Below are 23,691 nucleotides of genomic sequence, written 5' to 3' on the forward strand. Positions count from 1 at the left end.
GTTCTGCAGCCAGCCTGAAGATCCCAGACCTTTACTGGCTTCTATATAGCCACACCACAGCTACGGGGTGATTGGGCTATGCAGACTTCCTCCCCTGGTGCCCTGTCTCTTCCTCGCCCTGAGCTGGAAGCCTGTCCCCGGGACGTGACAAGTGCTTGGTCTCCAGACTCCACTGAAACCTTCAGGCAACAAAAAAGAAAGCACCTCATTTCCCCCAGGAGACCAGACAGGACTTACCTGGCTCCTCATAGGTGTGCGATGTACTATGCTCAATCACCACCTCATGGATGCTGGGGTCAGGAATGAGGAAAGACCCATTATAGGGAGGTTTAAATTGGTACATCTCGTGGGTGCCATCACCAAAGTCCCACCTGGAAAGAGACACAGGCCATGAGCCAGGTAGCTCGCTGGGCCTAGTGCCACGCTGCTCAGGCTTCTTCCCCAGCCTTACTTGGACCCGCTCCATTTAACCATCCCTCCCTTCCTGTTTTAAACACTGGGCAGCAAAAATACCAGTTGGCCCGAATGCATCCGACAAGCCAGTGAATTCCCGAGTGGCTCTCCTCTCCTAGGGGCACGAGGAATGAAGAGTCAGACCCCGAAGAAGCACCCCATGCTGAAATCCTTACCTGCTTCAGCTCCTAGCAATGACAACAGGGGTTTTCCTTGAGTAAGCACAAGGAAAAGAACAAGGCAGCGCCCAAAAACTGGACGAAACCAATGGGCCTGAAAGTGAGGAATGCACCTAAAAATCCCACCCAGTGAACCGGTGCCTCTGGGGAACTTGCCCAGGACTCACACAAAGGCGGCATCCACGGCCGTGTCAATCACGACGCTGGCGGTCAGCTCCACCGTCGTGTTCTGCAGGAGCACCGGCGGGATCCTGGACACGCTCAGGTTCTTCATTTTGTTCATCTTCTCCACTGTGACGTTGTAGTCGACTGTGACGTTGCTGACGTGGTTGGAGGCAGTGAGCTGCGAGGGACAAACAGAGCCACTGGTGGGGCAGGTGTGTGAACCGCAACACAGTGCCGGGCAAGGGGCTGAGCTTCAGCATGCGAAAGAGCCACGGGGTACCGTTCCCCGAGCAGGGGCACCCTCACCCTGGGCCAGCAACCTCCTCTGCCGGCAGCTGTGCCCCTTTGGCTCCGAACAGCACGGAAACCTGGACGAGCAAGGGAGCCGCGGGAGAGGCCGGGGCTTACCGACAGCTTGTACACGGCCGCGCTCTGGTAGATCACGTTGAAGACCACATTGTAAAAGGTGAAGGATGGTTTATCGTCCACCGTCCACCGGAAGGTCACATCTGACCCGGCCTCCAACATGGGCACGTAGCTCTGCGAATGACAGGAGGGCGCGTGACTCTGGGGCTAGAGAAAGGCATGCACGGTGCTTCCTGGGGTGCTTTGGGAGAACAGACTTGTGCTGGAAGTGACTCACAGCAGGGACAGGAGAGACTCTAGTGTCCTCTGGGTGCTGCTTTTTAGCTAAAGTATTTTTAGAGGGAGGGGAATTCACTTTATGATCCAAATGCAAAGCAACCCACGGGCTTTACCTTCAGCCCTCAACCCCTCCATCGTGTTATTTCCACTCCCCCACTCGTCAAACGCCTTTTCCTCTTTGCTGCTGTTGGACCCACCAGATCTGCAAGTCTCTAGGTACAGAGAAGGCTGCAACTGAACTCCAACTAGCTTCAAGTATCAAGGACAATAAAAAGTCCTGTTTCCGGTATGTGGGGAGTTGGAGGAAAAGCAAGGGCAACATTGGACCCCTGCTGAACCAGATGGGGCAACTGACAACTGATGCCCAGGAAAAAGCCAACCTATTAAATGGGTACTTTGCATCAGTCTTTCATCAACCCCATGGGATGCCCATGCCCACTACGGGACAGGGAGGTCCAGGTGAGGGAGATCCCCTGCCCCCCATCAATGCTGACCTCATAAAGGCACACCTTGAGAGGCTGGATACCTTCAAGCCAGCCGGCCCTGACAATCTGCACCCCAGGGTACTCAAAGAGCTGGCGAGCATCATAGCCCAGCCCCCGGCACGGATCTTTGAAAACTCCTGGCGCTCTGGTGTAGTGCCTGAAGACTGGAAGAAGGCCAATGTGGTGCCGATCTTCAAGGAAGGGAGGAAAGTGGATCCGGCTAACTACAGGCCCATCAGCCTGACTTCTATCCCAGGGAAGATCTTAGAAAAGTTTATTAAAGAGGCCGTCCTTAATGGACTGGCCGATGACAACATCCTGAGGGACAGCCAGCACAGGTTTGTTGCGGGTAGGTCTTGCTTGACCAATCTCATTTCCTTCTACGACCAGGTGACCTATCACCTGGACGAGGGAGAAGAGATTGATGTCCTATATCCTGACTTCAGAAAAGCCTTCGATCTGGTATCCCATGATCACCTCTTGGCCAAACTGCCCAGTTGTGGCCTTGGCTCCACCACGATCCGCTGGCTGGGAAATTGGTTCCATGGTCGGACCCAGAGGATAGTAATTCATGGAAGTCACACATCATGGTGTCCTGTGACCAGTGGGGTCCCCCAAGGCTCTGTCCTTGGACCCATACTGTTCAACATCTTCATTAATGATGTGGACACTGGAGTCAGGAGTGGACTGGCCAAGTTCGCCGATGACACCAAACTTTGGGGCAAAGCATCCACGCCAGAAGATAGGCGGGTGATCCAGGCTGACCTGGACAGGCTCAGCAAATGGGCGGACGAGAACCTGATGGTGTTTAACACTGAAAAATGCAAGGTTCTCCACCTTGGGGAAAAAAAACCTGCAGCATCCTTATAGGCTCGGCAGCACTACGCTGGCTAGCACTACAGAAGAGACTTGGGGGTCATCATTGACCACAAGCTGAACAAGAGCCTGCAATGCGATGCTGCGGCTAGTAAAGCAACCAAAATGCTGGCGTGCATCCATAGATGCTTCCCAAGCAAATCCCGGGACGTCATTCTTCCCCTGTACTCGCCCTTGGTGAGGCCGCAGCTGGAGTACTGTGTCCAGTTTTGGGCTGCATGATTCAAAAAGCATGTGGAGAAGCTTGAGAGAGTCCAGAGAAGAGCCATGCGCATGATCAGAGGTCAGGAAAGCAGACTTTACGATGACAGGCTGAGAGCCATGGGGCTCTTTAGCCTGGAAAAGCGCAGGTTCAGGGGTGATCTGATGGCCACCTAAAAGTTTATCAGGGTGACCACCAGGATCTGGGGGAACGTTTGTTCACCAGAGCGCCCAAGGAACGACGAGGTCGAACGGGCATAAACTCCTGCAAGACCGTTTCAGGCTGGACATAAGGAAGAATTTCTTTACTGTCCGAGCCCCCAAGGTCTGGAACAGTCTGCCAGCGGAGGTGTTTCAAGCACCTACATTGAACACCTTCAAGAGCAAACTGGATGCTTATCTTGTTGGGATCCTATGACCCCAGCTGACTTCCTGCCCTTTGGGCAGGGGACTGGACTCGATGATCTCCCGAGGTCCCTTCCAGCCCTAATGTCTATGAAATCTATGAAGAGGCTCCAAGAGACTACTGGAGGGGAGCGGGGCAATGGTGTCTGCTGCCTAAGCTTCTTTGCAAGGTCGTTTCCAAGTTTGTTTTTTTTATTCTTATTCCAAAATCAGTTGGCATTTTCAAAGTGTGTCCCAACAGCCACAGAGAACTGGGGACTCGACACTGCTGGAATCCCAATGCATGTCTACTAGGACAATCTACCTCTCGATCCATGTGTGCAGCTTTAGAGGCAACCCAGAGGACAGATGGAGGGCACAAACAAGCATCCTTTCTGCCACATGCAGACAAGGATTTCAAAGGATCCCTTGACAGATCCGGTGGGTGGCTACCAAGCAGCCGTTCCCCAACTGCTGCTGGAGCGGTTTTTAACTTGGCAATGGGGAGGGAGGGACGTGCACCAAGGACTGAAGACACCAGAAGGATCACAGGGCTCCCCACCCCACCACATCCCCGTGAGGCGCAAACTTTGTGACTCACCACCCGCGTGTTGAGCAAGACTCTGGTCTCCGGGTCCGGGGTGGCACGGAGCCCTCGAATGGGCTCCTCCACTTTCACGCTGACGGTGATGTTCTGGGCACTCACCGCGTTCTCTGCAACGAGCACCAGCGTGTTCACACCATCCCCGAGGCCGCTGAGCCCAACCACTGAGAACCAGGTGTCGTTGGTGTCTCTGGTGCAGTCGGCTGTTGGTGGAGCCACGGCAGGCGGGCACGCCCCTTCAAAGGGGAAGCTCCAGTTCCCACCCAGCCAGCCGGCTGTGGCGTTCACCCCGGAGGAGATCTTCACCACCAGCGAGGAGTGGTTCATCGGCACGTAGACTATGCCTCCTTGAGCTGGCGGGTAGATGATGCGCAGGCCTGTCACTGGGGAAATGACCCAGAAACTGCAAGATAAGTTGGCACTGAAGACCCCGTTGTCCACGGTGGCTTTCACAGTGTAGCGGCCTCGATGCTCCAGCCCTGGGTTGGGCTGGCCGATCATAGGCACGACCTGCTCGGTGGCGTAGAGGACCCTGAGAGAGCACACGGTGTCGTTCTGCCAGGTGGCACCGGTGAGGCTGACAGGCAGGTGGGGCGACCAGTCAGAAGAGTTGGTGCTTAGGTAGTGGTGTCTGTATGGAGAAGTCCTGCTGGGCTGGCACTGGAGGAACAAGCCCGGACCGGCATCATGCTGGAGGCTAAAGACGTCCTTAGACCTCACCAAGGTGCTTTCATCGCCGAACAAGACCTGGGTAGGTAGGAAATGCTTTAGAGCCAGCGGCTTAAATGCTCAGCAGCCTCTTCTTTGGGCGGGGGAAGAAGTTTGCCAACATAATGACCGCGGCCAACGAGACACCAAGCACTTTCCTAACACGCTGCCCTTTGCCAAGAGAAGTTGTGTGGTCTGTGCTAAGGTGGACACCAGTTTTATGCTAGTGTTGCTTCCTTTTTCAATGCCCCTGTAAAATCCTGCACAAAGCTTTCAACCCTGACCCCTCTGCCCATGTCGTTGCTGCAACAAGTTACTGGGGGTGGTTTTGTGGCTTCACGGCGAGAGGAGGGAGGCTCCTGGGGTCTATGCTATGTTCTGCTATTTATTCACGGTGTTATCTTGGGCAAGACCCTTAGCTTCACTGTGCCTCAGTTTCCCTATCGGTAGGATGGGAATGGCACCTGAAACAGGTTGGGGCCCACAGTGCCCAAGGGGAATCGCCCTACCCACGGGTTGGCCACGTGTGTTAACAGCCACTCACCAAATACTGAGTTGAGGCGCCGGCGGGTACAGCGAACAGGAACTCTCTGAGGAGTTCGTAGCGGAGTGGGCCGTCATCGTGCCCAGGAGCGGCAGGGGCAGTTGTGGCGGTGAGATTGTCGGCGCATTCTGTCGTGTTGCAGCCACTGCTTAGTGACACACACGTGTTAGTCAAGTGACACCACTGGAAACCAGCAGGGCATTCAAGTAGTGTCCAGTTCCCATTGTCCTGAGAAGTGTTGAATGGCTGCGCAGCACTTTCTTCCTCTTTGTAACCTGTGAACAGGCAAGAGAGCAAACCCGTCGGTTCAGGCCACCGCTGACATGGCCTTGAGCTATTGCACACAGGAGGGAAGCAATGGATGAACGGCCAGTGGATGAACTGCCTGCCAAACAGTGAGTTACTTAAATGACAAAAATCCATGTTTCAAGGATGCACTTGGTAGCCGCGTTGGTCTGAGACAAAAAGAAATGCAAAGAGCTAGAACTCTTGGTCCAGAAATGCTACCTCGTATTAGACCTGCTATTATTATTCCTAGTTGGTCTAATAAAAGGTAGCATTAGATTTTTGCATTTGTTAAATGACAAATGTACATTTATGCCGGACAAGGGCTTCACTAGGCTAAACGTAACCAACCGGTGCTGAACAGAGGGGGAAGTGCATCCAGATCCCTGCACATGGCAACTTGGCTGGTGCCGGGCCAGAAATGACGTCTTTCCTTTAACTTGCATGATTCTCTGTGGTTCAGCGGTGAAATCGTTGTCTACCACGCGGGAGACACGGCGGCGGATATAACTGCAGCCATCGAGGCACCAAATGTCTGGACTCGGTCTGGCCTTTGGATTCAGTCTCAGTGGTCTGAAGGGGGAATGGAAAGTCTGGGCAGCCTCCACTCCTCCATACTCCTTCCTAGGCAGATGTGTCGAGGGTCCTGGTGACCTCTCACGCATACACTAAACCTTACCAGGATACTCGCAGCCAAGCTACCAGCTGTCGTGCATGCACGGCTTTCATTGTCTGGAATACGTGTTATCAAACAAAACCCCTCAATCGCCGGCAAATCGAGATTTTTCTCGTGCTTCACTGGGTAATACAATATTTCAGGCCACGGCATTGTGCTATGGGAGAAGGAACTGACCTATTTCTGTGGAAAAATGCATCAAGGTACAAAGATCATTAAGAAAGCAAGAGAGTCCTTTTTCCAAAGGAAACGGAGCATTTTTTGAGCTAAACCAGACCTGTTTCCAAGTGAAAGCTGGCTCATTTCTTGAGCAGGGCTGGCCTGGACGCTGAAAACACATGAATTGATTTTTTGCTAGTTAGTGTTTCAATGCCAAAAATACTTTTAAAAAGCCCGCAGGCAGCGTGACCATAGCAAGCTGCCTGCAGAGGTCCCTGTCACTGGTCACTGCTTACTCTCTCTTGGTTGTACAGAGGTGCATGGAAAAGGCCTGATCCATCCATCCCTCCTCTGCCAAATGACAAGGATGATCTGTGGTCGTATTTTGTGGTCAGGAAGTTTTCTCCTGTGTGATGCTAGACTTGGGGGGCTGTAATTTGCGCTGACACAACCCTGCCGCCATCCCCAAGGAGAAAACCAAGGGTTTGAATTCATTTCTCCACAAGCTCCTTTGCTCCGGCTCTTCTTTATCCTCCAGGACATATGGCAAAACTAAAGGAAAACTTTGCTAGGATTATCACCATCCCCCTATGTCACCCGTGGTTGTATCGTGGTCATGCCAGGGCTGACTGCACCTTTGCTAAGTGTTGGACAACGGATCTGTCTGGGATGGCTTGCACAGGGCTGACCCGACCCCAAGCAGGGGGCTGGACTAGATGTGACCTCTGGAGGTCCCTTCCAGCCCCACTTCTCTAGGGTGCTGCGGCTGCAACTGCCGGACCCCCTTGCACCCAATGGAGAGGTGGTGAAAGTGGGGACAACTTCCCGGACCTCGGTGGGACAGCTTTGCATCTGGGCTTCTACTTTGCAGCACCTCTCTCCTGCCGGCAAGCTTGCCCGGAGCTGTCCCAGCCTGAGCGAGCACTAGCCTTACAGACACCTCTTGTCTGCACACAGCCAACGGGGAGGAGGGCAGCCAGGGAGCGGGCAGTATCTCGGCCATGCCCAGCTCTGTTGGGAGATTTAAAGACTGGTTTGACACCAGTCAGGGTGGTGTGCAGGGTTGACGGTAGTCTTATGTAGTGTTTAGATTATGGATTATATAAGATGGTTTGTGTAGGAATGATCCTGCCTCGGCATTGGACTAGGTGACCTCTGGAGGTCCCTTCCAGCCACACGTCTCTATGAATCTGTGGAGCGGTTCCCCTGCCAGGCTTGTGACTCTGCAGGGTTCGTGCCCTTTTCAGCTCTCAAAAGACAGTGCCAGACTTGTTTGGGAGCGGGGGAAGCATCTGTTCAATTCCCACCTGACCTGCGATGTTCAGTGGTGATCAATAGGAGCATGCCAGTGGCAGAGGAGCCCGGAGGCAGAAAGCCCCAGCCATGGGGAAGAAATGGGTTTTTGCTGAGTACCAGTTTAACTCCAACACCCGCTACACATCTTCGGGAAAAGGCATCTGGGTTAAAGAGGTGACCCTCAAATCTACATGCTGGAACCTAAGAGGCCTGCATGGAGACAGCCCCGGGATGTCGCTCCAGCCCAAGCAGGGAGGGGAAAACTTCAGGCTGGTGATTCCTCAAGAGGGGAAAAAAATGCATAAAGTCATTCTGGAGAAAAGGCCCCCAGGGCAGCGCTTTAAGCGCCCCATTACAACCAAACCTAGTCAGGGAGGGAGGGGAGATGAGACGCTACCTTCTCTGCCAGCCGGCCTATGCACCTGAAGCCTCACTTGAGCAGGCTGCTGCAGCTCTTGAGTCACAAACTCAAAGGCAGTTAAAAATCCCTCGTGCTCGAACTCCCAAGTGGGGAACATCAGCATCTGGAAAACAAAACCCCGGGGCATCACACGGCTGCCCATGGGCAGGGCCAGCGCCGAGAGGCCAGAGCGCACGTCTGCCTTACCTCCACCGCGTCCCGCGGGGCCGAGAGCGAATCTTCCCTGGTCACGTTCCTCACAGGCGCGTGCGAGTCGAATGCCGGGTTGCCCACGTAAAAGTTGTCGGCATTTAAGAGAATCCCTGTGGATGAACGAGGCGTTACGTGACGCCGGGGAGATGCAGGAAACCCTGCAACTGGCCCTCCGCCCTGCCTGCACGAAAGCATGCCGCGGCTCACAGCAGCAACGCCCAGAGCAGGGGGAATTATAAAGCGCGTCTTGTATGAGCTGCAGCCACATGACGCCTCCCTCTTGTAGGAGAGGCAGCTGCTCTTGTGCTTCGTTTTCCACCTCCACCACCTCTCCTTCCTGTCCTGTGTCTGGGGCTTGCTGTTGGGGTGAACAGACCCCCACTCGCACACCTGCGGAAACTTGGCCGGGGCCGCCTGGTTTCCCTCAAAAGCAGAAGCCAGCTCGAGGTGCTCCGAACCAGGCTGACTTTTAAGGGCTGAAGGTACCAGCAGCTGCTGGTGCCACATCTGGGGTCCATCATCTCTTGCCTTTCCCCCTTACCTGTATCACCTCCCATCATTGCTCTCTGTCTCCCTGTCATGCCTTGTGCTTCCTCCCATCTCCATCTGCCTTCCTTGTTTGTCTGTAAGGATGGGGAATTTGTCTCCGGGCAGTTTGCTCGGGCTATGGGGAAGGAGGGGGGTCCCCCAGGTGCAGTCTTTCCTGGCCAGTTGGCTTCCCCCTCAATAGATTCTACCCCAAGTCATTCATATGGAGGAAACATTTGAACCTCCAGCCCTTGGGCTGCACCGAGCGGAGATAAATCAGCTAACTGCAATGCCCACAAAGATGGGAGCAGGTGACCCAGCTCACTGGAAGTCAAGGTAAGCTCGGGCATCTGAGTCCTTGGCATCCTGTGGGCACTGTCTCCTCTCACCCAGACAGCAGGCACGGGAGAGCTCATGTCTGTTAATATGGGGACATGTTTGGACTATTGGGAGAAGAGGCTGAGGTTACTCCTGACGTTCTGCGCACGGGAGATGCTACTTGACACCCTTCAACCTTGACTTAACTGGTCAGATCTCAGCCCAGATCTCCCCTCCACAACTTTTCCTTTTCTAGCAAATCCCTCAGTGGGCAACATGCAAGGGAAATTCGGGGGAGCTGAAGCAATATTGCTCATGATGATCAGGCAAAGCATAAGACAGACTCCATAAGCTTATGCATTGCCTGACCATCATGAGCCATATTACTTCAGCTCCCTTGCATGTCGCCCCTGGTGGGTAGAGGACTGGGTTGCTGCACAAGCAGCTAGAAAAAGGACAAATACTACAGTAATTCAGGCACTGGTTTTAGTGCCTGCTTCTCCAGCATCCCCACAGAGGGCCATTACATACAGGGACTGCGCACTTTCAACCCTGCTGCCTGAGCCTGGGCTTTGGCATGATGTTTTCCCTGAACCTCCCCCAAGAACAAAGGGCCACGTCCCTGCATGAGAACCAAGGACATCCGTGTTTTCAGACATTTGCTGGACATGCAGGCAGGGCTAGATGGCCATGCAGCAGCTCCCTCGCGGTGCAAGGCTGTTGATTCAAAGCTCGCAACCAAACCCCAGTTTTTTGTACATCCCCTGAGGAGTCTCTTAAGGATGCCAGGCAAGCACCTGGGATGTCCCAGTAACGACAGCTGGTCTCTGTGACATGTCTACCTGCACTAAGGTGGTTCCTAGACTACAACAGTGAGAAGCAAATGCAAGACACACAGACAGACTCCAGAGAGGTGCTGGACTCTCCATCCTCGGAGGTTTTTAAGGCCCAGCTCAACTCAGCCTTGGCTGGAATGATGTAGCTGGGGCTGGTCCTGGTTTGAGCAAAGGGTTGGACTAGATGTGACCTCCCAACCCTAATTTTCTGATTTCAGTTAGGGCCCTTGCACAGATCCGATCAGCTGTATGCAACTAGTGCTAGGTGTTTCTACCCATGCTCCCAAACCAGCCCTTTCTCAAACCTCGTGGGGGACAGTAAGGCAGCGTGAGAAGCCATCTCCATCTCCCCTGCAGTTTCTCCCCTTCCCACGGTCTCTACCCTTTTACTGCCCAATCGAAGTTTCCAGATTCCATCCAGCAAAGACGACGATTACCGGGGAGGGGTGGAGGAAGGCCCTTCCCTCCCCTTCCCCCTGGACTGACTCATGCCAGGATGTGAAAAGCCCATGTGCTTCCACCCCAGCCCGTGGAGAGCAGGGAGGCAGCAGAACCCACCTTCAGGCTTGTACTGGCACACATAGCTGTGCGTGGCGATGCACAGGTCAGTGTTGCACTGGCCTGTCGGGCCCATGCGGACGCAGTGGTCGGCATTGGAGGGATGGGGCTCCCCAGGCAGCCAGTTCTGACAGCTCTCCAGATTGAAGCCTTCGCCACGCTGCTGCGCTCCGGCGCTTGCGAAATCGTTGAATCCGATCCAGACGTCCAAGCTCCTACAGAAATAACCCAGAAAATAAGTCGAGCTAGAATCCGTCAGGAAATCACAAGCACGAGGAAGATCTGGGACCGATGCCATCTCTGGTTCTCAATGAAAATAAGAACCAGAACAACAGCCGCTTCCACCCGGGGGTCTCAGACCCCTTTTAACAACGACCTGATGGCAATGCTCCTTCCACCACCAGGATCCAGTTCTTTAATGAGAAATCTCATTGCAGCCTGCTAGTCAGTTAAAGCTACTGTCCTGAAAGCACCCTGCCTGTGGGATAGAGCTGGGGCCCTGTTGATTCAACAGCCCAGGAAGTTCAGGAAGCATTGCCTTTAGTAACAGACTATATATAGCATAGCGATCCTATAGTTCCTACAACCCATAGTTCAGCATGGGGAGGTGCTAGGCGGCTTGCTACAATGATGTGCACAGCATACCCGATAAGCAAACCAAATTCAAGAGATGGAAGGAAGACCCATGGTGGTCCAAAGGAAGGAAAGGTGCCGGAGCTTCGGTGGTTTGCAAAACTGATTTGAATTGTCCTTGGTTCTTCCTTTTCCTCCTCTCTTAACAATGCCATCCACAACCCAGTCTGGCTTGGGAACGCAGCACCCACAATCAGCACCCAGGCACCCATCCACGCCGAGACAGATGTAGGGACCAACATGTTTTAACACTGCAATGTCAACGGCAGGAGCGGCAGGTTTAGAAGTGGCAGAGAGGGGTTGAATCCCAGGTACCCAGCAAGGCTGTCCCAGGCCCAACTCAAATGCAAGTTGAAGGGATACCCTGGCACACCTGTATTACCTTACGATACGCTGTATTACCTTAACCCCTGTCCTTTAGCTCTGAAACGAGTCAAGGTCAAAGGTGCAAGGATTGCTGTGGCTGATTTCTTTTACTGGACCAACTGCATGGCCGGGTTAGACTCCAACAAGCTTTGGGGTATCACAGAGCCCTTCCTTGGGGCTCTCAAGCGGTTTAGGGCCACGCCACGCTTTCAGATGGATCTGTCTCTTCAGCAAACCTTGTTCTTTGCCTCTGGGGACTTCTGAAGAAACCCAGCTGCCATGAGCCCTGCGCCGCAGGTGGCAATAGCAGTGGGGCAGAGTTGAATGAAAGGCAGGCCGGGGCCTTGAGGGTCTCCTGCAAGTCAAGGCATGGGACTGCATAATTCACTCCTGAAATGTCACAACATCTGGGGTAGGAAATGACAGGCTCTCGGCACCAGTACATCAAAGCCTCCTGGGGTAGGAAGCAAAGCATGCCACGTACAGTGGAAGCTGCTCGGATCGTTTTAGGCAAGTGGACTGTGACTTCCCAATTAGGAAACTGGCTGAGCCTCAAGGCTGATGTAGGGAAAGCACTGTCAGGTCTTCAACAGCCACAAGAGGCTTTTCTCTCTCTCCCCCAAGATGCTTGTGCCCGTCTGATCTTGAACATCCAGTCACGCACCACACAGCCCCAGATGCTGGGGGTGTTCACCTGTCCATCCCTGCTGTCCCATCGAGTGGATGTCTCTCTCCTGAATATTCTCTCCCCCAATCTCGCCTGCCACGACTTCGTATCTTATTCTAGTGATGGGGTGTCCGACTGCTGGGGTTCTCTCGAGTATGGGACAGCTGGATGTTGATCTTCTGCGAGGCTCCACCTCCCCTCTACCTTGCCCTTACACCCTGCTTCAATGGGTTCACGATGTCCTTCGGCCGGTTTCTCCGACTGCTGGGGCTCTGCAGATGCTCACTGGGGATGGTTGTATCAGCCTGAAGGGCCTAATCCTACCTCCACCCACAGCGCCTTACTACTGCCTGGCATCCCAGGAGATAGTAACCCCTCCTGGTCTTAAGCAACACCTGGTCCCTAGATACCTTGCATCACAACCCCTCCAAAGGTGGGAAACAAAAGAAACGTTATCAGCAACAAAGAAAATATGAAGATGTGCACAAAAAGGGGAAGGTCTCTACCCTCTTGCCTTCTATGCTCACATCTAGCTCAACAATGCCAGGCCTCAGATGCCCAAGGTCCCTAGGCAGCCATAAAGTGGGACCTGGCTAGACTGCTAGCTCCAACACTCTCCTCTTCACTCTTCGACTCACCTGTGGGCTCGCTGGACCCATGGTGGCCCTTCTCCGCGCACCTCCTACACGTCCCTCGTTGTGGGGGCTCTACGCCACTGGGGCCCATCTTCTGCAGCCCCTTGTGCTGCTTATGCCCTTTGTCCCTTACCTGGGGCGTCTCCTCAAGCCCACCAGAGCCTGCGACGATCCCACCTGGTCTGGCGTCCTGGTGGCTGCTGCTCCCTCTGGCTCCCCGGTAGTAGCCCCTGGTGTCACCCTCCTTCCATTCTTTCTGGTCTACAGGGCCGGGCCCCCAGTCTGAGCAAGGGATGACAGCTTCCTTGCTCCCTGTGCTGCCACCACCAGCGGTGTTCCTACAGCGGGCTTCGCTGTGTTCCCGTGTTGGAAGAGGCAGCTTCCCACCCCTTTTCCCTTTGTAGGGGCTCTGGGAGGGACCTCTCTGTTAAGGTCCCTGCTTCCTTACCAGTGGCCCTTTTTATAGCCGCTGGCCAGCTCCTGCTGCCGGCGTTATCTGCTGGCCGCAGCTGTATAAAGGCGCGGCTAACGAGCTGCTTGAGTCCTGCCTCCATTTTCGGCTTTGCCGCGGATCCTGCTATAGGCAAGAAGTTTTTTGTTTCTTTCCTTTTACTTTTGCCTTCCCCAGTGGCTTCCTGACCCCAGGGTTCTCCCCAGCTCCTCGGGGTCTGCCCTCTGTTTCTCCCCATGACAGTGCTGTTTATGCCTGGATGCTGGTTCCCTAAGCCTGCAGGGGAAGCCATTGCCTGGCACGTCCCACAGCCTTTGGCCCTCTCTCCAAGTTGCACTCCAGCCCCTCTCCACTTTCTGGTGAGAGCAGCCACGCTTGGAGGATGGCACGGCGGCTTTGCAGAAAGCAGACGGAGGAGATAATTGGTGTCTCTTGCTCCGTGCCAGATGGGATGATTAATGAGGTCACGTTGAAAAGCGACGACCAAAATAACTGCTTTGTGAATCAGTAGCTTTCATGGCAAATAAGATTAAAAAATAAATAACTGCGGTGTTCGGCTCCCAAACTGCTGGGAGAGATTTGGGGGAGCGGGCGGTAAAAGCCGATGGAGTTTTTCCTTTTCTGATTCCAGCTATGATCTAATGGCAAGTCCTCAAAGAGACGAACAGAGACACAAGCAGAATTGTTCCCTGCCTCTTGGCTCCAGGGACTTGAAAGGAGCAAGCGCCGGATTAAATTCTCCCTTGACCAAAGTAAGATCTCATCCGCACCTTACGAAAGCGGCAGCATAACTACACACCTACTGAACAACCTGACTTGGCAGAGCGAAACCCCAGGAGGTTCGGATGAAGCGTGTGGTTCATGATGTACTGGTTTGGGGAGGGACCCGGTCCATGGCACAGTGGTGAAGGGGCTCGGAGGGAGGAGGAGCAGCAAGAGCGGGTCCAAGGGCCGTGTTCTGCACCAGTTGTTTCCCCAGGAGGAGCCCGGGAGGTTGCATGCTGCAACCCAGCTCATGTGGGCTTTATCACCAGGGAAATCGCCTCCTGGAACTGTCTCATTCACGTTTATCTGAACGGATTAATGAAAGGAGCTGGGCGGGGAATGGCAAGCCACAGCAGCTGGGAAGTCGGCTCACTCCTTCCCAGGCCTCATGATTTCACCGCCCCTACAGCCTGTCAGCCGCCCCGCACGCAACCCATGATAAATCAGTGCGCCCAGTGACCCTTTGGCTCAGGCAGGCTCCTCTGGCCCGGCCATGCCAGGGACCACATGTGCATAATCTCGGGACAAATCCCCGGGCGAGGGGAACAGAGCAGGAAAACAAGCTTGGGAGAAGGGGCGCCGGGCCCAGCGCAGGCTACGTCACACGCAGCTGTGCGGCTCGTGGGCTGGCTGGGACGTGTTTATGAAGGAGCCTCTGCCAGCATCTGCATCTGCAAGCTGACCAGTGTGGCCAGTCCCCTTGAAAGGCGTCTCAGTCATTTGCCCCCTTAGGTGGCCGACTGCACGAGGGGCATTTATCGGGTGGGTTCAATCCCTGGCTATCTGGTTAGCGAGCCCTGGCATTGGGATAGGATGGATGCCATCACAACCTGACACATATTTGTTCCCAAGAGGGCTGAGAGCTAGCGGAGGGGACGATGTGGCTGAGACCCTGCAATCCAAGCACCTACCTTCCTTGTTACCAAGGCTCCCAAAGCCCTTTGCTAGCACCGGTGAAATGCAGCCACCTCTGGGGTGTGGCAGCAGCCATCGGTACACAAGCTTAGAGGGGAATTTTGCGGCCAGAGAGGCCTTGAATGACCTCTGATGAGCCCTGAGGTCTGTCTCAAGCACCCTACCTGCAGCAAACTAGACTCAAATGCTGCCTCCACCCCCTGCAAATTCAGCAGGCGCTTGTGCCTCGCAGACAGGGATGCTGCCGTGCCCCTCTGCCCACTGAGGACCTCCCGCCTTTGCCCCACATGCAGCCTGGGGCATCGGGCTCCTCCCAACTGAGTGCAGCCTGCCCTCTCTGGGGCTCATGTGCCGGATGCTGGGCTTCCCACCACTGCCAATGCACCTGCTGCAGGGCTCTGCTTCTCCCCAGCCTTCCCCTACCTGCGAGCATGTGTGGAGGGTGGCAGTGGGGTCAGCTATGCCCTGCAAAACCCTCACTTGGGTGCTAATCCCCAGTGAGCGCAGAAGGCCGGACTCTCTGCATGAGAGGGAGATGAAATCCCCGGCCCCTTGAGCTGGGACTCTGCCATCTGCCCCCCTGTCCCACTCACCTGATGACCCGGGAGACCAAGAAGCTCTGGATCTCGGGACTGCTCACAAAGGCCAGCTCGCCGTTGCCATGCTCCTGGCATTGCTGCTGGGCCTTCAGCCACTCGGCCTTCTCCACCACCAGCCGGTAGCAATAGCCATTGCCAGGGAAGACCAAGCCATCCGAGGGGCACAGGGGGTGAACCGCTGCGAAAGAAAAACCGGAGCATGAAGTGGTTTCCATAGACACGTTGCAAGGGGAGACTCTCAGCCTGCCATGGTAAGACCCAGCTAAGCATGTGGGACCGTGTCCCCCTTCCCTGGCTGGATGCACAGATGATGAGCCACCTGCTGCTACCAGCTCATTGTCTGGGTGGTAAGAGCCCGTGTGCTGCCAGTGGTCCCAGGTGCATACCGCACCACAGGGCCATAGTGGCTGGGGGCTGTTACCTACTAAGAAACTTGCTCTGTGGGGTGTACAAGAGCTGTGATGAACCAGGAGTTTGGGGAGGAAGGACACAAGGGGCTGTGGAGTGGAAGAAATGTCAAGTTTCATAGTTTCTAGGGTCGGAAGGGACCTGAGCAGATCATCTAGTCCGACCCCCTGCCATGGCAGGAAAGAGTACTGGGGTCAAATGACCCCAGCTAGGTGTTCATCTAACCTCCTCTTAAACACCCCCAGGGTAGGAGCCTGCACCACTTCTCTTGGAAGTTGGTTCCAGACCCTAGCCGCCCTGACCGTGAAGTAGCGCCTCCTGATATCTAACCTAAACCTACCCTCTGCCAGCTTGTCACCGTTATTCCTGGTCACTCCTGGCGGTGCTCGGGGAAACAGTGACTTCCCCAATGCCTGCTGATCCCCCCTGACTAGTTTATAACAGGCCACAAGTTGAAGGTGCTAAGCCACATGCATGCCCTACCTGGGGACACAGGCCAACCCGGGTGCCCCACAGCAGGCACCTGGCACTACAGAAAGCGACTGTGTCTGTGCCTCCATTGTCCTGCCATGCATGCAGCCATTTCCATGGGCACAAATGGCCACTGAGTCTGAACAGCAATGCTCAGTGCCCTGGGCACCAGCTGCAAAGCGAGAGTCAGGCCCAGGGGTCCCTGTGCTGGAAGGGCTTTGGAAGCAAGGGATTTAGAGGGACCTCCCAGCCAAGCTTGGCCTCAGCCGTAGCCTTGTCCCCTCCGCCGGCTCACCTTTGCCCAGGTCCTTGGACTCCGCAGTGATGCTGTACGCTGCCGACAGGCCAGTGCCACCCCTGTTCCTGATCCTCAGGTCCAGGCTCTCGCTCGTCCTGACCAGCGAAGGACACTGCAGCTCCACTTCATCCGGGGGAGCCACCACCTCGACCTCCGTCTGCACGGAGCTGATCCTGCTGCCCACAAGAAGGGTGGCGGTGACGTTGTACCACCCAGGCAGCATGTACTTGTGGAGAGTGGTGTGGTTGGTAGTGCTGAGGACCCCCGAGAGGTCCCCGAAGTCCCACCGTAAAGTGCTGATGGCAACTGGCACGCTGAGGCGAAAGGCCACGGCATGGTGCAGGCTGGACAGCTGGTGGTGCCCCGTGAAGGAGGCTTGCAGCCGTGCCTGGAAGATGGAAGGAACAAGTGCCGGGCTGTGGCAGGCCGGCTCAGGTGCAGGCTCGGTGCAAAAGGACCAGCAAGCAGAGGAGTTGTTTGGCTGGAGGGTGGCACCACACAGACACCAGCCTTGGTCGCTGAAGCCGCCGTAGTCCTGGTCCTCCGCGTAGCACAGGGCACTGCAGGCTTCCTCGGTGAGGTTCTCACGGCGGCCGGGTGCAAAGAGGACGACGGCGTCGGCCTCTCCTGTGCGGTTGTCAGTCATGCATGCCAGGTACTCTGCGTCTGGAGGGGAGAGACCGGAGCACTCAGCTGCAAGCGGAGCAGGCAAAAGCAGAGCTTTGGGCCCCAAAACACTGCACTGCACCCCTGCGAAGGGGACAGGAGTGGCAGGAGAGGGCTCCTGGGCTGAGCTGTCCTACCTGGCAAGCCTGTTGGGTGACCCGTCAGGGGGCTTTCCTGCCCCTTTAGACAAGTGGGAATGGGAATACGCGGCTGCAAGCCCAGGGCTGTGCGGCAGCCGGGCTCAGCAGTGATGGGATGCAGAGCTGCTCCCCGGGTGCGGAGCTGGTTGGTCTGAGCCCCTGCACATGTGTGCAGCTGGAGCACAGGGGTGTGGGGCATCCTGGCTGTCTCCCTGCCTGGCCTGGTGCAGGCTGCTCCCTTGTGCCTCCAGTTTCCAAGTGAAAAGCCCAAACATGCAAATAGTGCAGGCATATGCAGGTGGTGGAGGGGGTGGAGAAGATGCCTACATCCCCGTGCTGTGGAGAAGGGGAGAGCCCTGCTCTCCCATGTCCTCTGGTGCAGCTAGGACCTCCCTCCATTGTCACTGACACAGAGGTGAATGTGCAAGGCAGCACGTGGGACTACATGCATACTGCACGCATGTACATGGCTGCACATAGGCAAGAGTAAAGGTGCACATGCACGCACACACAAAATGCACATGGAGGAGCATGGGGGAAGAGACATACACATATGTGCACCCGCACTGGCACATGTGCACACACACAATACACACGTGCAGGCTCACAGGTGCACACAGACGCGCACCTGCTGGTAGCAGCAGGCTCTCCCGCTTGAGTTCTCCATCCTCCGACCTGCCTAAGAGGGGCAGATTTTTTCGGCCACAAACACACGCTCCCTTTGCAGTGTACACAGCCGCAGCCCAGCTGGGACTTCCTTGCCTTGCGTCCAGGCCTGCCCACGCAATCCAGGCATGTTTTGCTCTGTTTCTAACTGTTGCTACAACACGTCCCCCCCAAACATCTCAACAGTGTTGTCCTTCCCTGAGCTTTCCCTGACTGCCTCCCTCTGAAACCTCGCTAGAGCCACTGAGACGTGCCACCGTTGATGCAGAAATACCGGGGAAAAGACCCGTGCTAAGGCTGTAGATGCCTGGAGATGCCTTGAACTTCCCCCCACATATCAGCCTGATTACTTTATGTATGCCCCATGCAATCAGTGGTAATCAGGAGTCATTGCTAGCATTTCCTAAAGCCATTCAACAACTTCCCCTTGACTTAAAGATGTCATTAGACTCCACCATGCCCGCTACATTGCAGTTTCCATAGTAACTAGCTTTTTTTTTTAAGTTTAAAAAAAAAGAAATATTGAATCAGACAAGGAGGGTTGAAGGGAACTCAGGAGGTCACATCCAGTCCAACCCCCTGCTCCACGCAGGACCAGCCCCAACTTCATCATCCCAGCCAAGGCTTTGTGTACTTGGGTCTTCAACACCTCCAAGGATGGAGACTGCACCACCGCTCTGGGAAGCCTGTCCCAGTGCTTCACCACCCTCCTTGTGAGAAAGTTTTTCTTAACATCCAACCTCAACTTCCTTTCTGCAGCTTGAGCCCATTGCTCGATCTGTCATCTGCCCCCACTGAGAGCAGCCCAGCTCCACCCTCTTTGCAGCCCCCTTGCAGGGAGTTGAAGGCTGCTATTCAATTCCCCCCTCGGTCTTCTCTTCTCCAGACTCAATAAGCCCATTTCTCTCAGCCTCTCCTCACTAGTCCTGTCCCCCAGCCCCCCAGTCATTTTTGTTGCCCTCCACTGGACTCTCTCCAATGTGTCCACATCGTGGGAGGCCCAAAACTGGACACAGGACTCCAGATGTAGCCTATGTGCATCAGTGCCTTAATACCTGTAGTCCATTCAGTCCTGAACCTCTCTGTTGATGCCAGCTGGGAAACTGGTCTTACTAACGTATCTCCTGGGAGCTTGGCTCAGCTTCACCAAGGACCCATCTGATGAGACTTGCAAGTCGTTGCATGGGTTGGATTGGCACTCATGTCTCAAAGCCAGCAAGGGTCCACCACTTATCATCATCATTTGCAGTGACTTCACCACCACTGTGAGCCAGAGCCCTTCCTTACCACAAGTCAAGTTGGTGAATGAAATGTTGAAAAGAGAAAGGTTGGCCACTTCAGGAGGATGGGCACATTTTGTCTCGGCCGCCTGGATCACTTTAACTTTTCTTTCTTCCGCCCAGCGGGGCAGCCATGAAAGTTTGCAGTCGCAAAGAAACGGATTCAGACTTAAGTTTCTATAAGAGAGGGATTACAGGGAGATTATGTGTTAACTTGACAATGGGAAGCATGTGATAAGTGTTCATTACACCAACGTACGGGTCCCCTCTGTTGCCATCTGCACCGCTCCAGTGCGATGCCTCATAAAATCACTAGGGGAGTTAAAGAATGGAGAATCAAGCAGTGATTAACAGGATTTTTCTAAAGACTGGAATTAGACAAGCACTGCAAGCACTTTTTGCACACCACCAATAATTGGTGCAATTAGGAGTAAATTACAGGCATAATCTTATATTCAAAACAGCCTGCCATTTAACATCGGTTGGGTGCAGGGGCAACCTCTGTAGCAGAGGGAGACTTTCTGCACCAGAAACAAAAAAGAAATCTAAAGGAACAAAATGGGCCTGTCAGAAAAGAAATGCAAACTCAGTGGCAATCTTTCCCTCTGACAGTTTAATGAAAAGATGGAAACTTTAATTGCTGTCAAGCCCAGCCTAAATTATAGCCTTTGGCTGTCAGCTGCAAACAGGACTGAGCAGGGAAAGATGTTTGTGCAACCAGCACTGGCTGTGCTGCCCACAGGATTTGAACCCAGGACTCAAGGTACAAGCATGAGTCACTGTGCCCAGCACTGAGAGTATGAGTTGCTTTGTTCTTTGAATAGCAAATGCATTGATTTCTAGACCCACAGCCCAGCGCCTCCCTAAGAGACAGAGCCACGTGCTCTGAGTATAGGTTTACTGTCAAAACCTGAGGGTAGAGCCCAGTGTGGGTGAATATTGAGCTGAAAAATTACTCTTGCTCCTTTGCATATTCCCTTTTAAGAGCATAATGGGAAACAATGACGGAGCTCTATTCTCACAGTCTGTTTGTGCGGGCTCACAGGACAGCGACTGTAAATGTGAGGTTTTCATCCCTGGAACGGATCTGACTTGAGGAAAATGTTTGCGAGAGCACCTCAAGGATTGAGGCACTTTGGTCTGAGGCTTCTGGGTCCCGGGTCAGTGCCCTTTCCTGCAGATCATCCTTCTTACTAGAGCTGGGCAAAGCCTTACCACCCCCAGTGAAAGTCTCCCCACCCTCCCCAGGTCTCAGGGTTGTGCGCTGTGAGGATGCCGGCATTGAATGAGAATCTTTGTGCTGTCCCCAGATCCCCGAGCAGGTGGAGGAGCAGGTGGAGGCATGGGAAGGGCAGTCTTGGACACCGCGGCATGCAGGGGGTGGAAGAGCCAGAACTTACATTTCAGTTAAATTAAATAAATTATCAAATATTCCATCTTCTAATGTAGAAATCTGGTTGTGGCTTATATCTCTGCAATACAAGGAGAAGGGGAAAGTAAGGTTTCATGAGAACATTCAGCGATTGCAAGAAAGCCCCGCTGTGCCTGGAGAGTGCAAGGCCACCCCAGGGCACTGGCTAGCTGAGGGCTGTGCTTGGGGAATGGATTCTGCCTTCAGCAAAGTTTGGTTATTCATATTGTCCTCCGTAGAGCCCAGCTTCTCCTTCTGCTCTTAGGAGCCAACAGACCTAAGACGTAATGAGCAAGGAGCTGCCCCTTAAGGCCCTAGGCAGCCTGTGCTGCAAGGAGGATGCCCCTTTAAGGCTGGGATTTTTCTGCAAGAGGCAGTCTCCAGGTGAGGTGGGTGATTGGGGTGGGCATGTGACTCCTGGAGAGAAGCCAAACCTGCTATAAAAGAGGCAACTTTCTGCTGGTAAGAGAGAGCTTGTGGATGGGCTATGGGGGAGGGAAGCTGGGTTGGTTGGTGCCTTGGCTGGCATGGCAACAGGCTTGGGTGGGGAAAGGCTGATGTGGAAAAGCTCCTCAGGTGGGGTGGGAAGAAACTCGGAGACAATATGTGTGCACCCTGGTGAGGGTAAGCAGTTAGCAGGGGCTTGAGGCTAGGAAAAAGCTGGCGCCTCACATGAGAGTTAGGGAGCATGAGCCCCGCAAAAGGAGAGAGCGAGGGTCCTGCACTGAGGGCTGAAGGACTAGCTGAACCTCGAAGGAGCTAAGAGACGGCAGGTTGCTTTGGAAGGGGAGACCTCTACCTTCTGGCTGCAGCACTGCCATTCCACAGACAGCCCTGGCCAAGAGGGGAAACCAAGGCAGAGAGCACCCAGAGATCAAGCCCCCCATCTCGCTCCGGGGCTGCTGGTTTGGCTCGTGCAGACAATAGCTCTGGGGTGCCCACTGTTAGGGGCAAAAGAGGTGCAAGGACCCATGAGCCATCCTGCCCTTGGTGTCCGTGCTGGGGTGGCGGGAAAGGCAGACCTCACAGCCGTGTCTCTGCGGGAGCTGGGTGGCTGGCTCCTTTCCTAGCAGCCAGCGAGAGGCTACCAGGTGACTGTCATTCTGGGCTATCTGGCTGGTGTGATCGGCTGCAGCTGGGGTGGAGCTGCCTGGCTAAGCATGTCCCTCCACTGGCTTGCCCCAGCTGGGCTTGCAGGGGTTTGATCTACTCAGCAAGGAGCCTTTGGGAGTCGGATGCGCACCATCTCTCAAAAGCCCTTGATTTAGACACCAGGGTCTTAAAGCCTTTTGACACAGCTGTCCTCATGGCCTTTTCAGTGCCTGTCTTGGCTGCACGGGATTATTGCTTTATCTACAGCAGGACCAGCAGTTTGAGTCAAACTGCCTGGGCTCCAGGGCATCGCTGCCCCATACACTTGGATGCACTGCCTGGATAGTCCTTGTGAAGGATGTGAACCCGGGGCCTTGGGCACAGCTGAGTCCTGAGCACAGGAGCCTGGGATGAGGGAGATGGACTGTGTAGCAGAAGTGACTTGCCAGACGGGGGGAAAAAGGGATTTTAGATAATGGCTCATGCATGCCTTCAGTTTGCCATGAGACCAAAAGGGTGCAACATGTACTTACAGTTTTGCCAGGGAAGTCAGGCTTTTGAACATCTGAGCATCTAAACTGCTGATTTTGTTATTGGAAAGATCCCTAGAGAAAGGAAAACACAGAGCAGCTTGTTATCATTCAAATTCATTTTGTCTTTCTTCCATCACCCAGGCTTAGAGGAGACGCTGTCTCCAAACCCCATCCAGGCTCCAGACAGAAAGTCAGTGCTTGGTGTATTAAAACAGAACAATTTTCCCAGCCAAGAAAAACACCTTTCCCAGATATAAAGCATTTGCTGCTCCAAGCTTTGCTTCTATACGCATAGGAATTAGGCTTATCGCTCCATACACGCAACCCTGCAAAATGTCTTTAAAGTAAAACAATGACAGACATGACCAACTTCTTGCTAATTCTGAGGCACTGGCTTTAACCAGAAAAAAAGAAGCGAGGCCTGAGAGGTGCCTCCAAGAAATAATTCATTTAAGAAATAATTTTGACTGAAGCTGTTATTAGCTCATAAGCAGAATTTTTTAGTGATGGGACCTTCCAGCAGTGTTGCTGGTGCCAAAGAGCTGGTTATTAATTACTGAAGTGACACATTCAGCTTTTCAAATTAAAAAATACCTGTGATAAAAGGCAGAGCTGAGGGAGAGCAGTAACCAAGAACCTGATTTTGTAAAGTACTGCGGGGGGGGGGTTGAGGAATTCATTATGCAAAGGATCCCTATAAAATCACCATTTAAAATCCTTCCCCGTGATGCCAATAATTTCAGCTTGACTAAGCTCCAGGTCATATTTAAACTTTCTTCCATTTGGAAATGCCACTCAACCAGGCCAGTGAGATTTATGCTCTTATATTTCTTCCTCATCAGCTTCGCTTCCTGGATCCGGGTGGCTCCTCCACCCCCTGCAAAAAAACCCCAACTTTTTTTCAGCAACATAAAGGACGCATGCTGGCCTGAGCCCTCCAGTGTGCTGGGCTCCAGGCAGGATGGGCCCCACTGTACCACTCTGAAATCCTGGAGATGTCACGTCACCTAAGAATGCCACTTCATCCTGCTGCTTCCACCCTGAAAAGCATCTCCTGTCCTCATCTGCTGGTTCCCTCCTGCTTCCCCCCCAGCAACAAAGGACTTTTGCCTTGGTCGGTCCCAAATAACCAGCAGAAAAACTGCTTGCAGTTCCAGGGGTGTTGCTTTAGGGAGTTTGGAG

General features: G+C 54.1%; 1 protein-coding gene across 1 annotated transcript in view; it reads right to left on the minus strand.

Moving 5' to 3' along the window:
- PKD1 (polycystin 1, transient receptor potential channel interacting) overlaps positions 1–23,691 on the minus strand; it is a 104,900-nt gene that overhangs the window by 39,021 nt on the left and 42,188 nt on the right. Inside the window, exons 2-14 of the mRNA XM_090024723.1 lie at positions 22,510–22,581; positions 20,874–20,945; positions 19,481–19,650; positions 16,719–17,387; positions 15,539–15,722; positions 10,514–10,728; positions 8,268–8,383; positions 8,058–8,184; positions 5,245–5,519; positions 3,990–4,739; positions 1,206–1,337; positions 800–975; positions 238–371 (exon numbers count right to left, since the gene is read on the minus strand). Of these exons, the coding sequence (XP_089880849.1) occupies positions 238–371; positions 800–975; positions 1,206–1,337; positions 3,990–4,739; positions 5,245–5,519; positions 8,058–8,184; positions 8,268–8,383; positions 10,514–10,728; positions 15,539–15,722; positions 16,719–17,387; positions 19,481–19,650; positions 20,874–20,945; positions 22,510–22,581 (3,092 nt within the window). The remainder of the gene's footprint in view (positions 1–237; positions 372–799; positions 976–1,205; positions 1,338–3,989; positions 4,740–5,244; positions 5,520–8,057; positions 8,185–8,267; positions 8,384–10,513; positions 10,729–15,538; positions 15,723–16,718; positions 17,388–19,480; positions 19,651–20,873; positions 20,946–22,509; positions 22,582–23,691) is intronic.

The sequence above is a fragment of the Crocodylus siamensis genome, chromosome 12 (genome assembly GCF_052110815.1).
Source record: "Crocodylus siamensis isolate JL-2025a chromosome 12, ASM5211081v1, whole genome shotgun sequence".
Taxonomy (NCBI): Eukaryota; Metazoa; Chordata; order Crocodylia; family Crocodylidae; genus Crocodylus; species Crocodylus siamensis.